Source organism: Pleurodeles waltl, chromosome 3_1 (genome assembly GCF_031143425.1).
Source record: "Pleurodeles waltl isolate 20211129_DDA chromosome 3_1, aPleWal1.hap1.20221129, whole genome shotgun sequence".
Classification (NCBI taxonomy): domain Eukaryota; kingdom Metazoa; phylum Chordata; class Amphibia; order Caudata; family Salamandridae; genus Pleurodeles; species Pleurodeles waltl.
This window is the reverse complement of record NC_090440.1, coordinates 1,789,908,745-1,789,926,182: the sequence shown is the minus strand read 5'-3', so window position 1 is coordinate 1,789,926,182 and position 17,438 is coordinate 1,789,908,745. Positions and strand designations below refer to the sequence as shown.

Here is a 17,438-nt window from a genome sequence, read left to right as displayed (position 1 = left end):
ATATGTTTGTCAGTTGCAGCCACCCAAGAAATGGCATCATGGGTCCTATATAGACGCCACCTAGGTGCACTAACATCAGTTTCTTTTTACAACTTTTCATGCCTGAAGCGCAGATCCATGAAGAACACTGACTACTGGTGTGTCAGAGCAAAAGCCCTGAGAGGGAAGTCCCTGCCTCAGAAATCAGTTTGCAGTGCGGGGAGGATGGGTGGGCTGGTAAGAATCTGCAGCTACATATAGTCTCTACCAGATAAGGCATTACCAAAGATAAGTAACTTGTCCATCTGATAGAGACTTCTAGCTGCAGATTCCTTAACTTTGAATAGATACCCAAGCTATACCATCCCCGGAGGTGGGTCTGTGAACCAAGTTCAAACTATAAAGTCCTGCAGGATCCAATGGGCAAAGTGCCCATCCCTACAGACCTGACTGTCCAGGCAGCAGTGTTTTGTAAAAATGCGCAAAAAAGCCCATGTTGCTGCCTGGTAGATGTTCAGGACTGGAACTCCATGTACTAACAAGTGGTTGGAGCTTTAGCTCGGATAGAATGAGCGCGCAAACCCTCAGGGGTTGTTTTTGGCCAGTGGGTAGCAGATCTGAATGCAGAGTACGGTCCATCTAGAAATGGTCCACATCTGCGCTACCCAACATTTCTTCGCACCCACAATAAGCTGGTTATACACCCGGAACGCTTTTGCATGGTTAGGGTAGAACACCAATGTTCTTTTTTGGGTCCAGGCTGTGGAGTCTCTCCTCTTTCTTAGAAGGATGTGGGTGTGCATAAAAAGTAGTCAAGGTGATGGATTGGCCTACATAAAAGGGCATGACTACTTTGGCAGAAAAGAGGCCCTAGTTTGAAGCATCACTTTGTCAGGATAGACAGAAAGGTAGGGGGGGCTCAGGTGACAATGCCTGCAGCTCACCCACTTTGCAGGTGGATGTAAATGCCACAAGGAATTCTGTTTTCAGCCTGGGAAGCCTGAGAGGACAACTGTGGAGAGGCTTAATGAATTGGGGATGGAGAAAAAAGATGTGCAAGATGTTTGAGGAACCTATGTACAATAGAAGACTTAAATAAATAAGGTTGATCAGGCAACTGCAAAAAAGCAGAAATAGCAGAAAAATATCCCTTAAATGTGCCCAGAGCAGCACCCTACAGGGCAAGGGACAGAATGAACAATAGAACCTCAGAGAGAGGGGTAGAAAGAGGTCAACAGACTTGTATGTGCACCATGCCACAAATTAATTCCAACAACAGGCATAAATCATTTTGGTGGAGGGACGCCTGGCTGCCGAGATTACATTACAAACGTCAGGAGGAAAGATAAAGGCTGTCAAATGCTGCCGCTCAATCTCCATGCAAGAAGGTGGCATGGACAGGATCGTGTGCAGAACCCTCTCCTGCTGCTGTGACAGAATATTCTCCAGAAGGGGCAATCTGATCGGAGAATTGATGGATATGCTCATCAGCTCAGGATACTAAACTATCTGTGCCCAGTCTAGAGCCACCAGGTTTACTTGGGCTTGCTTGTTCTGTACAGAAGTGGTATGGGTGGAAAGGCATACAGGAGGCCTGAACTAAACTCGAGACAAAAAGCGTCTCCGATCAAATTGCCGTCTTGGAGACTCCAACGCTCAAAACTGCTGCACTGCGCGTTCTCTGCAGAGGCAAACGGATCTAACCAAGACACTCCCCATTGTGGAAAGAGTCCTTGCGCCACCTCCGGATGGAGACACCATTCATGATCGCCTAGGCATTTTTTGCTCAGTTCATCTGCTCTGGCCTTCAGAGAGCCTGTTAGATGTTGAACAACCATGGATATGCCCTGATGTTCCAGCCTCGCCCACAGGAGCAGAGCCTGTTGACAAAGGTTACATGACCCCACCCCACCCTGCTTGTTGTAGTATCACCTGACAGTGGTGTTGTCCATGGACACCTGTCCTATCTACCTTCATAGAAGGATGAAATGCTTTCAATGCCAGCCGGATCGCACTGAGCTTTAGCATGTTGATGTGGGGTCCCGTTTCCGACGGAGACCAGATTCCTCTGATCTCCGCCTCTTCCAGATGGCCGCCACATCCCAGGGGTGACGTATTGGTCACTACTGTGAGATCTGTTTGGAAAAGAGAGAGGGATCTGCCTCTGACTCAACTACGGTTCATTAACCACAACTGCAGATCTTTCACAGATCCCTACGAAATCTGGTCCCTGTCTGAGAGATTTCCCTGATAATGCACCTATTGGAACTTCAGGTTCTCTGCAGAGCCCGCATATGCCATCTGGCATGTGTCACCAGCAGGATGCAGAAGGTCATGAGGCCAAACAGCCTCAGAGTCATTCCACCACACAATCCACAATAGAGGCTGAAACATTGGTATCATGGCCTGAATATCCTAAACTCACTGCTCAGGAGAATAGGCCCGAAACTGTACTGTGCCCAGAACAGCTCCAATGAAAGGGAGCGCCTGAGAGGGAGTCAGGTCTGACTTTGGCACATTTATAGTGAACTCCTGGGAAGAATTCACAGGTAAGGCATCTGTAGCTAGATTCTATTTTACTTGTTAACAATACTTAATCCGTTCCCAATCTTACAGATCCCCAATCATCTTACATCCCGTCTTCTGTCTCTCAGCAAAGTCCTCCACGTTTAGAGCCCTGTAGCACCCCATCTTCCATGCTACCATTGTGGCTCACATAAATGGTTATGAGTCCAAGCCCTAGGGTCGGATCTTTCTAGGAAGACATAGCATTTCCCATACCACACCAGCATGGATTTGCCCGTAAAGCACCAAACATCTTGCTGCCTTCCCTATGCCACTTCACTACACAGCAGAGCTGTGCCACATAGTAGTAGAAGGTAATTTTCAGAAGATCCCCCATTTTCTGTTGGTTGGAACGTTTGTTTGGTATTCTAGAGCTATAACATTGTTAAATAATTGCTGGATGTACCCACCTGGGGAAGGAGTGGCATTGTCTGGGTAAGAACTAGGAATCTTGGCAAGGCTGCCATCTTCTATGCTGCAATTCACCCCAGCCAGGACAACCCTGTGCTTTGTCTTCTTAGAAAGTCTGATTTTAGTTGGTCTGTGTAAGAAGTTTGCTCTGTATATACTATCTCAAAGTGAGAGATAGTGTGCACACAGTCCAAGGGTTCCCCTTAGAGGTTGATAGTGGCAATAATAGATAATACTAATGCTCTATTTATGGTAGTGTGGTCGAGCAGTAGGCTTATCAGAGGGTAGTGTTAAGCATTTGTTGTACACACACAGGCAATAACTCCAGGCCAATAGGTTTTTATGTAGAAAAATATTCTTTTCTTGATTTATTTTAGAACCACAAGATTCAGAATTCAAGTAAGTACATAAATTGTAAGGTACTTGGCATAAGTAAATATGGAACTTTGAATGAAAACAGTAAGGTACACAGTATTGGCAAAAATGGCAATAAGCTATTTTAAAAGTGGACACTGCAAAAGTCAACAGTTCCTGGAGGTGGTAAGTACAAGTTAGTTTAGTAGGTAAGTAAAGCACTTACAAGTTCAGTCTCCGGGGCATAGGCAGCCCACCGTTGGGGGTTCAAGTCAACTTCAAACACCCAGCACCAGCAACACAGGGCCGGTCAGGTGAAGAGGTCAAAGTGGGGCTCAAATAACATAGGTGCCTATGGAGACTAAGGGTTCTCCGGTTCCAGTCTGCTAGCAGGTAAGCACCTGCGTCCTCAGGGAGCAGACCAGGGGGGTTTTGTAGAGCACTGGGGGGCTCCCAAACAGGCACACAAAATACATCCTCAGCGGCACACGGGTGGCCGGGTGCTGTGTGCAAAGTAGGTATCAGGTTTTGAATAGAAATCAATGGAGGGACCCGGGGGTCACTCTGGTGATGCAGGCAGGGCACAGGGGGGACTTCTCGGGCCAGCCACCGACTGGGCAATGATGAGGGCCACCTGCTGGTCATTCCTGCACCGGTAGTTGGTTCCTCTCAGGCCAGGGGGCTGCGGGTGCAGTGCTTCTCCCAGGAGTTGGGTTCTTTGTTACCGGGCAGTCGCAGTATGCGGGAGCCTCTGGATTATCTCTGCAGGCGTCGCCTTGGAGGTGCAGGGGGGTTGTCTCAGAGTGCCCACATCGTGGAAGTCACCTGGGGGTCCTCGCTGCAGTGTTGGTTTCTCTGGACACGAGCCGGGGCATCGGGTGCAGAGTGTTGGGGACTCAAGCTTCCGGAGTGAGGATGGAGTCCCTTTAAAGATGGTTTCTTCTTTGTTGTTTAGACAGAGCCGCTGTCCACTGGTTTTTCTTAGTCTTTTGAGTTGCAGGGCAGTGCTCTGAGTCAGCAGAGTTCGCTGGTCCCACAGGATGCATCGCTGTTGCAGGTTCTTTGAGTCTGGAGACAGGCAGGTAGGGCTGGGGCCAAGTCAGTTGTCGTCTCCGTCTTCTCTGAGGGGCTTTCAGGTCAGCAGTCCTTCTTCAGGTCGTCAGGAAATCTGTTTTCCTGGTTTCAGGGTTGGCCCTAAATACTAAATTTAGGGGTGTGTTTTAGGGCTGGAGAGCAGTAGCCAATGGTTACTGAGGGTGGCTACACCCTCCTTGTGCCTCCTCCCCCCTTTGGGGAGGGGGGGACATCCCTAATCCTATTGGGGGAAATCCTCCAAAGCAAGATGGAGGATTTTCTAAGGAAGGGGTCACCTCAGCTCAGGGTACCTTACGGGCTGTCCTGGCTGGAGGGTGACTCCTCCTTGTTTTTCTCATTATCTCCTCCGGACTGGTCACCAAAAGTGGGGGCTCTGTCCGGGGGGCGGGCATCTCCACTAGCTGGAGTGCCCTGGGGCCCTGTAACACTAGGCTTGAGCCTTTGAGGCTCACCACCAGGTGTTAAAGTTCCTGCAGGGGGAGGTGTGAAGCACCTCCACCCAAGACAGGCTTTGTTCCTGGTCACAGAGTGCACAAAGGCACTCACCCCATGTGGCCAGAAACCCGCCTGGATGTGGCAGGCTGGCAGTAACTGGTCAGCCTAGCACTAGTAGTTGGTCTGACATGCAGGGGTCATCTCTAAGATGCCCTCTGTGTGCATTTCTCAATAAAATCCAAACTGGCATCAGTGTGGATTTATTGTGCTGAGAAGTTTGATACCAAACTTCCCAGTATTCAGTGTAGCCATTATGGAACTGTGGAGTTCATGTTGGACAAACTCCCAGACCATATACTCTTTATGGCTATCCTGCACTTACAATGTCTAAGCATTGGCTTAGACACTGTAGGGGCATAGTGCTCATGCAGCTATCCCCTAACCTGTGGTATAGTGCACCCTGCCTTAGGGCTGTAAGGCCTGCTAGAGGGGTGACTTACCTATACCACAGGCAGTGGGTGTGGGCACGAAACTCTGAGGGGAGTGCCATGTCAACTTAGTCATTTTCTCCCCACCAGCACACACAAGTTGTGAGGCAGTGTCCATGTGCTGAGTGAGGGGTCCCCCGGGTGGCATAATACATGCTGCAGCCCTTAGAGACCTTCCCTGGCCACAAGGCCCTTGGTACCAGGGGTACCATTTGCAAAGGACTTATCTGTGTGCCAGGGCTGTGCCAATTGTGGAGATAACGGTACAGTTTTAGGGAAAGAACATTGGTGCTGGGGCCTGGTTAGCAGGGTCCCAGCACACTTTCAATCATAACTGGCATCAACAAAAGGCAAACAGTTAGGGGGTAACCATGCCATGAGAGGCATTTTCCTACATAATGGGACTGGGTCAGAGTATGGAAGCATGAAAGAGAAACAAAGAAAGCAGATGTGTAAGAGTAGTAGGAGTGAAAAAGAGGAAGGAAGGGTGAAGCATAAGTGAATTTAAAAACAGGAAGGAAAGGGCAGTGGGAAGGAGAACATGCAAGTAGTTGGGGATGCAAGCACAAAGGAAGGGAGAGAAAGATTGAAGGTATAGTTAGAGTTACAAATAGACAGTAAGGAAAGAGGTATTAAAAATGAGGGAAGGCCAGGTAACACATCCGTTACAACCTCTGGGCGGCGTGAAGCAATCGGTGCCTCACTAACTCCATTGTGTTTTTTGCAAACTGCTACAGATCTGCAGAATAAATGTCAGTATCTTTAGTGAGGGTTTGAAACGCACAGAGCTTTAGAAAGGAAATTGATTTGTCAGTGTCTTTATTCCTGAAACATTTTTATCTTACCCGGTGCAAATAAAAATCACTACTATTCTACAAATTGACGTTCCCATTCTTTCAAACACAGAGAAAACACGTCCAATGGCATTGGTTTCCAATAAAAGCCCATTATTTGCAACGAGATATGACAAGGGTTTCATGGTGGAGAATGTTCGCACCGACCTTGCAAGTTGATATTTAAGGGCCAGATGTAGGAAAGCTTTAGCGACTCGCAAACGGCGAAAATCGCCGTTTGCGAGTCGCTAAAGCCATTTTGAGATGTAGAAATACATGTTGCGAGTCGGAACCGACTCGCAAAATGCATTTCCGACTAGCAAATAGGAAGGGGTGTTCCCTTCCTATTTGCGACTCGCAATGCAATGTAATTCCATTTGCGACCGCAAATGCGGTCGCAAATGGACTCGCAGTTACCATCCACTTGAAGTGGATGGTATACCAGTCGCAAACGGGAAGGGGTCCCCATGGGACCCCTTCCCCTTTGTGTCTGGCATTAAAAATAATTTTTCAGAGCAGGCAGTGGTCCCATGGACCACTACCTGCCCTGAAAAATACCGAAACTAAAGGTTTCGTTTTTTTTTTCAAAGTGCAGCTCGTTTTCCTTTAAGGAAAACGGGTTGCACTTTGAAAAAAAAACTGCTTTATTTAAAAGCAGTCACGGACATGGTGGTCTGCTGTTCCCAGCAGGCTACCATCCCCGTGAGTGCCCTGAATCGCTATGGGGTCGCAAATTGCGACCCACCTCATTAATTTTAATGAGGTGGGTCTTTGCGACCCCATAGCGACTCGCAGAAGGTGTCTGAGACACCTTTCTGCATTCCAAATTGCGAGTTGCAATTTGCGAGTCGCTGGGACTCGCAAATTGCAACTCGAAATTTGGATCCCACCTACATCTGGCCCAAAGTCCAATCAGGTTTAGACCGATTTTAATGGGGTCATGTTTTTAAAAAGTCACAGTTGCAACTAAAATTTACGGCATTTCTTGTGGGGAAATAAATCCAAATCCTCTGTAATTTGGCTGACCGATGTTACTGGTTGTGTATATTCAAAAATTAATGATCAACTCAATTTCCCATATTGTTCTTTGAGATAATGCTCAATGTTAATGTTTTATGTGATAACTTGTGTAGCGTTGGCAATGACTATCCTGAAAATGCCTTGAAGGAGAATTGTGACCACCCACCATAAGTGGTATTTAGATAATATCAAATTATGACCTGAGGTTGCAGTCTCATGTTCTTAAATATGTACCATTTGCAACTAAATTCGGCAAACACTTTTTGAGGGAGAATCCCCTAAAGCCCACATGAATTGGTATTTAAACCATACCATATTTTGACCAAAAAATATAACTTTTTTTACATGATTGAAATCAGACAATTGGAAAATAAATTCCCCAAACGTATTAAGGGCCACCCCAAACACACTTCTGTAAAGTGAAATTTAAATCATGGCAAACTATGGCCATTACTACTGGTCTTGTGTTCTTAAAAAAATCACTAATAAATTTAGGAATCATTTCCTGGGGACAGCACCAACTAACCTTCCAATTGATATTTAAATAATGCCATTTTATTTGCATAGTTTGTGTTTTTTGGGGTCCCATTTAACATGTATAACTTTATCAATGGATCACAAAAATTGATATGGCCAAATGTGCTTATCCAGGAGGCACTTCCCCAAGTCTGGACTTTGGGTGTGATTTTTCCAAGCTCTTTATGCGTGTCCTTCCACTGTGATATTGTTGATTATCCGCACATCTGTTTTTTCATCTGGTGTGAGGCACTTGCAAGGCATGACCTTTTTTATTTGTATCACCCATGAGCCATTCACTATTAGTAGGAAGCATTTCTTATCAGTGTTTAAGAGTCTGTGGGGTGGATAAAACATAGTACTAACATCTGCAGATGTAAAGACACACATCTCTATAACGCAAGAGTTGGTAGACACCTTTTGTTCATTCGCAAGGTACAGGATACACTGGACTTTAGCCGATGAATTATCTCCTAATTTAGGATCTGATTAAATATTTTCGAAATACCCTGCTCAATGTTGGTGCCTCACTGGCTTCAATTAACTTGGTATACTGATATACTGGTATACCTAAAGGTAGATCTCTTAATGTCTTGCAACTACAGGAGGCAACTAAACTTGTTTTTATTCAACCCTTTACACGGTTTCTGTTATTTTCTCATTAGCCTGCCCCAGACTGAAAAATGGTGGAATGTGGGTAGAACAGACTTATTGAACAATAATTTCTAATTCCACAGTCACGAATGCATGGAACCAGCACTACCAGGGTGAGGGCATGTAATTAACGTAATGGTAATTACATTATGTTAATTACACTGTGTGGCCCCTGAAAGTGTTTTTCAAAGCAACTTTCCCAGCAGGGGAACTTGTGTGGGGCCTGTCTGTTGGAGCGCTAGAAAGGACCATGTAGTCAGGTGCCATACACAAACTTCTCTGCTGGGAAAGTTGCTTTGAAGAGCACTGTCTGGAGTCTGGGTAAAGTGTTTACTTCAATAAAGGCAAATGCATTGGCAGGACCCTCACAGCGCCTTTGGCTTTTTATCCACACCTGGAGCAATGGGAGCCCCAGTTTTGCTCCGTTGGCAGGAACGAAATGGGTAAATGTCCCTTGTTTGGAAATTCATCCAAAATTGTAATCTTCTTTTGTTTGCAGCTTCGAACAAATTTAATGTCTCACTTTGTGGCAAACATAACTCTACATCCTTGATGGTCATTGCTGGTTTTGGTTCTCTCTGCAGAGTCACACCCAAACGTTTTGCCTGCACCCATCCTATTTTTGCTGAATTTGTTGTTGTTGCTCTTAGAACTCCGTGTGCTTTATCACAGCTAACCAATGATTCAGAGCTTGTGCTTACCCCCTAAAACAATGCATAATTGGCTTATGCCTAATTGGCATATTTAATCTACTTGTAAGTCCCTAGTTAAGTGGTATACTATATTCCCAGGGCCTGTAAATTAAGTTACAAGTGAGCCTGCAGCACGCATTGTGCTACCCGCGTACGTAGCCCCTTAAAACATGCCCCGGGTCTGCCAATGGAGCCTAAATGCAGTTTTAGACTGCCAGTTCAACTTGGCAAAAGAAACTCCTTGCCAAGCCTTAAACTCCTCTTTTTATTATGTATGAGTCACCCCTACGGTAGGCACTAGGTGGCCTATAGGGCAGGGTTCATTGTAATTAAAAGATTAGATATGTACGTTTTACATGTCCTGGTAGTGAAAAAAGTATAAATTAATTTTTCACTATTATGACTACTTCTCCCAGAGGATGATGTTGAATTGCCTTATTACATTAACAGTAATAATATATTATTCACTCTTACTGTAATAAAACATTGTCGAAAGAAAATGTGAAGTTGCAGTTCGGGCATATTTTGAAGAAAAGATCTTGTTGCAGAGGTATACAATAGGTAACATATTTTATTTCCTTTTGCAAATGAAACCTACATTAACACTTCTTGCTTTTGGGATGCTAGAACAAATTCTATGTCAGGACCGGAGGCTCGGATTATGCTTTCTCTTTCTTTTACTAACTTTCACAGCAGCCAATAACAAAGCGTTTAGAGAAAAAAATACATTTCCCAACATTGGAAACCATCAGTCACATGTACCAATCACAATACGTGACCTTCACACATAAGAGTCCTGAACCCCAACGTCACTTCCTCTTTCTTTGCTGCTTTGCAGCAGATAAGTGACCTTTTATTATTCTATACATTTGATTGTGAATTTTAGACATTGTGTGCATTAGTTATACGATATTTAGCGTCGCGATTTCGCGCGCTGGCTTTTGTCAGGGTTATCACTTGTTAAAATTGTATTTAAAGTTGTAAAACAGAGTGGGAGCACCGCGCGCGCTGCGCGCAGTCTTTTTTCCTTGTTTGTATTGATTTTTTCAAGCGCGCGTCTTTTTACGAGCCGATCCATTCCCTCAGGGTTTTTCACACAGATCGGCTCGTAGACTGCAGCGCGCATAAAGACAATTATTTTATGAGCAGGGCAGGCTGAAAAGGTGCATCCCTCACGCCCAGTCAGTGTTCTGCTGGGTTGTAAAATCAATAGAGGCTTTGCCTAGAGTGTGTTACAGGCGGCTCCATTTATTACATTAATTCAGTTTTTGCCTGTTAAGGGGTTTTTCACTCCCCCTAAAAAATTAAAAGGTGCCTGTTTCACCATGGCACAATGGAATGAGGATGAGACGGAATACTTCCCTGATGATTCTGTAGAACAGTTGGAAGTTAACTTAGTGGAGGCACTTGACTCTAGAGTGCAGCAAACGATGAATGATGCCTTGGTGAGAGCGTTAGGTCCCTTCTCCGGGCAACTTCTAGAATACGCTCACTCTCAAGGCTGGGTACCAGGTCAGTCCTCTGATAATCCTGAAAAAGTCATACCGATAAACGCCTCCAAATCTAAGGCGAAAACAAAAAATATTGTTATCGAAGGGGAAACGGAGGATATTCATGCTGCCGCTTTTGCTAAGTTACGCAAAAGGTGTATTGAGGAACATAACTATAGCAATCTGGAAAATTATTCCGCTTCTGATGATTCTTCAGATCAGATCAGGACTCTGATGATCAAGACACGCCAACCTCTGGTAAAAAAAGCTAAGAAACGTCCTGCGTCACAGCTTTTAGACTTCGACCCCTCTGATATAGTACATCCCAGATCCTCTAATTGGTATCCATCCTCAGAGGTGGCGCAATATGTTCATGACAACCTGAGAAAGTCTTACGATAAAGAGGTGCGCACTCAACTCAAAACCGAATGTCCCAGACCAGACTTAGATAACAACGTGGCCGAAACCCCAGACGTTGACCCAACAATGGTTACCTTTTAAAAAAAGTTCTCTAAAGATCCAAAGAAGGGTTTGGACAGATCATCGCGCTCTTGTCAGGACAAACTCTTAGATATGTCAGGACCACTTACTAAGATTCTGGAGTTGGCTGCTAACTCCAAGGAGTCGGGCATTCCTGTAGATACCGACGTATTGCTGGGTTAGGCTCAACGCGCAATTTGTCAACTGGGCAACACTAATTGTGCCATATCGGCGGAGCGTAGAAAATCAATTCTTATGCGAATGGACCCTAAATTAATAGACCTCGCGGTTTCTGAGGCTGGGCCGTCTGCTGAACGTCTCCTTTTCGGATCTTCCTTTATCAAGGAAGTTGCAAAATTTTGCTCCACCTTTTCTACACTGGATAAAGCCCAATTATCTCTCAAAAAGGTTTTCAGACGAGGCCTTTTTGTCAGGACCGGACGTTATGGTGGACGAATGTCCGGTCGGGGTTCCTGTAACAGTCCCCAAAACTATTACCCGAGAGGAAGGGGTAACTGGTCTGGGGAACAGTCAGATAACACCTTCTACCCCACCAGAAACAGAGGTGGCAGACCCAGGTTCCGCAGAGGACATCGCAGGGGACAACAAGGAGCAATCCAGGATGCCTCCTATTCTGGTAAGCCTCATTCAACCATCTCAGGTTATTCTTGGGGGAACAGTGGGTTTATGCACTCGCAGTTGGAGAAAGATTTCAGGAGATCCTTGGGTGCTTCAGACAGTTTCAGGTTTTCGTTTGGAATTTCTCAGCACTCCCATCCAAGTTACTCCTCCGAACCAAATGTATTTTTCCCTAGAAAATCAGACATTTATAGATACAGAAGTTCAAGCTCTGTTAAACAAAGGAGCTGTTGTTTTTTCAACTCCACACCCGACAGGGTTTTGCAACCCTATTTTTGTCGTCGACAAGAAGGGGGGAGGTCATCGTCTAGTCTTGAATCTGAAAGATTTCAATTCCTGGCTAGTTTACAGACACTTCAAAATGGAAGGAATCCATATGTTAAGAGACATTTTAATAGAGGGAGACTGGATGGTAAGGTTAGATCTGAAAGACGCATATCTCTCGATTCCGATTTTTCCTCCTCACAGAAAATTCCTTCAATTCCATTGGAAGGGTCGTTGTTTGGAGTTCACAGCCCTTCCCTTCGGCCTGTCCTCAGCACCATGGTGCTTCACAAAGTTGTTGAGGCCAGTGGTGGAGTATTTGAGAACCAAGGGGGTTCGATTGATAATTTACCTGGACGACATACTTTTGATGGCCCAGGACCCATCGACAGTTCTGAAACATTTGAACTGGACAGTCAATCTCTTGCAGGGGTTTCTTATCAATGCGCAGAAGTCATTGTTGATTCCGACTCAAGTAATAGAGTTCTTGGGCTTCAAGATAGATTCTGTTCAAGCCCAGCTAATTCTTCCATCTCTAAAGATTCGAAACATAAAGAGGGAGATGAGAACGGCGTTAGCAAGCCAGAGTATTTCCTTGAGGAACATTGCCCGTCTACTAGGCCTGCTGGCTTCATCTATTCAAGCAATCTTCCCGGCCCCGCTGCACTATCGTGCGTTACAGAGATTAAAGATCAAATATGTGAGCCAGGGTTGGAGTTACTCGACCTTAATCCCGCTGTCCGAGGAAGTCAGAGAAGAGATTCAATGGTGGTTACACCACATGGAAGCATTGAATGGCAGAGCCATCTTCGGATCTCACCCGGATAGAGTCCGATGCCAGTCAGTGGGGATGGGGAGCCCGCTGCGGCTCAGTAGTGACAGTAGTTGGTCGCCATCAGAACAATCCCCTCACATAAACTGCTTGGAACTGCTAGCTGGATCGTTTGCAATAAAGAGTTTATCCCCCCTCAAGACAGATTGTTGCATTCTGTTGAGGATGGACAATGTGTCGGCAGTTCGGTATGTCAACAAATTGGGGGGCACGAGGTCCAGGATTCTAGCGGAGATAGCCAATAGCTTTTGGCATTATTGTCTGGATCACAGATTAGTGATTGTAGCAGAATATCTGCCGGGGGCCCAGAACACGGTAGCAGATTGGAACTCCAGGTACCTGAGAGATGCCAGCGATTGGAGATTGAATCAGTTTGTGTTTCAACAAATTATCCAGATATGGGGCCCTTGCGAGGTAGACCTATTTGCCTCTCGCCTCAACACCCAGGTTCCCAAATTCTTCAGCTGGAGACCGGATCCGCTGGCCTTAGCAACGGATGCGTTCCTTCAGGATTGGTCCACCTTTCGGGGTCATGCATTCCCCCCATTCCTGTTGATTCCCAGGGTACTATCTCATATCCGGAGACAGAAAGCAGACCTGGTACTAGTGACCCCTGTTTGGAGATCTCAGCCTTGGTTCCCTATTGCGCTCCAGTTAACGTGTGCTCTACCATTGCTCATTCCCCCTCAGCAGGACTTATTGTTGAGTCCGGAAGGCCTTCAACATCCTCTGATTTCCGCGGGGGCTTTGACGTTAATGGTATGGATGGTTTCAGGAAAAATTGGGAAACCCCAGGCATTTCGCAACAAGCTAAGGACTTTATCAAGCAAGCCTGGGCATCTAGCACCCACAAGAGATATGCTTCTGCTTGGCGCCGATGGAATAGTTGGTGTATGGGAAGAAATACCAATCCCGTGGTATCAAGTATTGATTTAGTGGTCAATTTCTTAGCAAATTTAGCATCCACGGGACTAGCTTATAGAACTATTAACAATTTCAGATCAGCCATCTCGGCTGGTCATAAACCTATTGAGGGTAAGCCAGTGGGGGAACACCCTCTGGTTTGCAAATTGTTGAGAGGTATTAGATTTTCCAAACCTCCCCAGTCTAAGTATAATACCCTATGGGATGTAAATGTGGTTTTAAAATTTCTTGAATCCTGGCCTAGTAATACATTTCTTTCTCATAAACAACTGTCAGCAAAATTAACTATGCTACTTTGCTTGGTCTCTTGTAAGAGAGTGTCGGATGTGAGAGCCTTAGATTTATCTGGCAGGTTATATTCTCCTGAGGGGGTTTCTTTTTCAATTTCCAGGAGGACTAAAACCAATTGCAGGTCAGTATCTTATCCTTGGTATCCAAGTAATTCAAAATTATGTGTGGTTCAATGTTTAAAAGATGATGAATCAGCCACTGAAGAATTCAGACAGGATATGAACGGTCAATTGTTAATTGCTATTCAGAAACCGTTTAAGCCTGTAGCCTCTGCTACTTTAGCTAGATGGATTAAATGGCTAATGAGTGAGGCAGGTATTAATACCGAACATTTTGGTGCTCATTCAGTGAGAGGAGCTATGGCTTCCAAATCTTTTGGTCTGGGTTCTAGTTTGCAAGATATCATGAAAACAGCTGACTGGTCTTCTGAGACTACGTTTCGTAAATTTTACTTTAAACCTGTTGTTGATGTTGCATCTATTGTTATGGATCAGCTTTAAAAGAGCATAATCCGAGCCTCCGGAACTGACATAGAATAAAAAAAATTCTAGCTGACGCGACAAGAATTTTCAATTCTATTAAGGACACGGAGGCGAGGATTATCCCGCCCGATATGGTTTTGGGAAGTTTATTCAATTGTATAATTGTATTTAGAGATATATACCCACCCTTGAATTATTAATGAGATGCTGATTTGAGTTTTAATTTTATCATTCTTGGGAAAGGTATTATTATGTATCCTTATTTTTCAGGTTCTGATCAGAAGAATTCATGAAATTCGGTTGAAGATCATTGTTGATGTGGCTATCGTTAAGTCTCTACTTCGGCGCAGAATTTGCTGGGAGACAGTTGCCAATTCGGTTTGAATCCGCAGTCTAGTTTTCAAGAGAAGAAGTTCCAGTTTCATTCAGTTTCGATAAGGCTTCGTGTTCATATGGTCTGAGGATTATCTGTGGTTCAAAGAAAGAGGAAGTGACGTTGGGGTTCAGGACTCTTATGTGTGAAGGTCACATATTGTGATTGGTACATGTGACTGATGGTTTCCAATGTTGGGAAATGTAGTTTTTTCTCTAAACGCTTTGTTATTGGCTGCTGTGAAAGTTAGTAAAAGAAAGAGAAAGCATAATCCTCGCCTCCGTGTCCTTAATAGAATTGAAAATTCTTGTTGCGTCAGCTAGATTTTTTTTTATTCCTAACGTATCATACAGTTCTTAGCAAAATGTCCTTCGTTGAAATTCGCCCCATCCAGTCCTCTGAGCTATATTGAGGAGGAAGTGCAATTGGGGGGCGGGGTTACTTTGATTGGGGCCGAAACGTCACAATAAAGGAGTTAACGTTTGCCCTAAATAAAATTAATCATTTTATCTCCCAAAGCTAAAAGGGCCTGGAATCGTTTGTTATTAGAGAACATCTACTCCTAAATAAAATAGCACCACGTGCACTGGTGAAACACGTGATGCACTGAACTAAAGTGTTCAATAAAGCAATCCATGCAATGAGATCATAGCTGTCCGCTTCAAACAACGCAGAAAAACATGGGAGCCCCGCCTACTCGGCGAAGCTATACACCAATCCAACATCACCCTTCTTGTATTGTGAAATCAACAGCCACCGTGCAATATTTTATAGGAGGAATACACTGACGAAACTGGAAATCAAGCTAAGAAGAATCTGATATGTTCTATTATAATTTGTTGAAACAACTTATTTAAGGAAACATTTTAAAAGCACTTGCCTGAACTGAAAGACTGAGTATTGGCACAAACGCCTTTGCAAATGAAATGCTGCAAAGTTCGAAAATACACTCATAGGCTGATTTTTTTTCCAGAGAAACTATACTATGTTGAAACTCAGCTAAACTGCTCCCTTTCAAGAAGGGATGCTTTGGTTTAGTTCGGCAAACTGAAAAAAACACATAACTATGCCTCACCTCTTCTTTTGTACAGTTTACTTTTATTTGGTTCAGAAATTGGTATTTCAAGGAACCTTTTTTGCATATCAACAAAACACCCCACCCCCCCAGTACTTGAATGGGTGATTTCGAAATTCTATTCCACAAGGATACATACTTTGACAAAAAGATGACGGATTGTTAAGAGAATTGCGAATCGGGCAGCACTTTCCAGCACTGCAATTCATAGAGTTCTTTTTGTGGATCACAATATGAATAGGTCAGACATTGATTCGTTTTTGGACTGATATGTTCTTCTTTGGGAATCAAACTATTTACATGTCTGCATAAATTGTTTTGTTAAACTAATTCCTCTCAAATTTCCTCGTATAGCTTCAACTCAAAATAGTCTGCTCACAAATTGCAATTAAAATTCAAAGCTAAATTGCGTTAAAAAAAATCTGTTTGCACGTTTTGCATGGTATATACTCATGGTTGTGAAGCTAACTTTCACAGATTACCAATTACTTACGATTATGTAGACACTCTTCCCTGTGCCAGTAGGGCCCACAAATATTGAAGGTTTGGAATGTGTCGTCAGCAGACTCATTAAGGAGGAATATCGCACAGTGTCCAAAGTTGGTACAATAATTTCATTAAACGTCATATCACGTGGAATGGGAGGTGCAGCTTTCAGGGATTCGATCCACAATTCCCATCTTCCTTCACCCTGTTAAAAAACAGCAGATAAATTGTGACAGCAGAAAACGGGAATAATTTGAGAAAGCCATTTTAAAATGAATACATCATTGTTTCAGTGTCAATGATTCTGTGTGCTTTCTAATAAAGATAAGAGAGAGGCAAGTTGTTTGCAAGATCGTCTATAAATGCCGCTCAAGATGCCGCTCAAGACAGCTTGAATAAAATCGAGTTCTTAATATTTGAAGCTTGGAGTTCAGGCTTATTTCATCCAGGTGAACGAAACCTACACCCTCCTATATAAGAATGACAGACTTACCTTCCCAGGATCCACCCAAATAGAAGCTTTAGAGCATGGGTACTCACAAACTTTTTCTCGGGGGTCAAAATTGCAGTATGGTTTGCGGCCGAGGGCCGCACTGAAGTGACAGTGGGGGTGGGGGTGGGGGGAGGGTGGGGGGCTTATAGGGGGCACAACCACCCCGCCCCCTTTTTCAAAACATTGCACCCCCAGTAACACACACAGCGCCATAAACACACAGAGCCATCTGCACACAGCGCCATCTGCTCTCACCCCTACCCCAGTAACACACACAGCGCCATACACACACAGCACCATCTGCACACAGCGCCATCTGCTCTCACCCCTACCCCAGTATCACACACAGCGCCATCTGCTCTCACCCCTCCCCCAGTAACACACACAGCACCATCTGCACACAGCGCCATCTGCTCTCACCCCTACCCCAGCAACACAAACAGCGCCATCTGCACACAGTGCCATCTGCTCTCACCCCTACCCCAGTATCACACACAGCGCCATCTGCTCTCACCCATACCCCAGTAACACACACAGCGCCATCTGCTCTCACCCCTACCCCAGTAT

At 44.7% G+C, this 17,438-nt stretch overlaps 1 protein-coding gene across 2 annotated transcripts in view; it reads right to left on the bottom strand.

The window, feature by feature from the left end:
- DNAH7 (dynein axonemal heavy chain 7) overlaps window positions 1-17,438 on the bottom strand; it is a 1,158,398-nt gene that overhangs the window by 615,855 nt on the left and 525,105 nt on the right. For both annotated transcript variants that reach the window (XM_069225862.1, XM_069225863.1), the window contains one exon: window positions 16,386-16,583. In XM_069225862.1, the coding sequence (XP_069081963.1) occupies window positions 16,386-16,583 (198 nt within the window). The remainder of the gene's footprint in view (window positions 1-16,385; window positions 16,584-17,438) is intronic.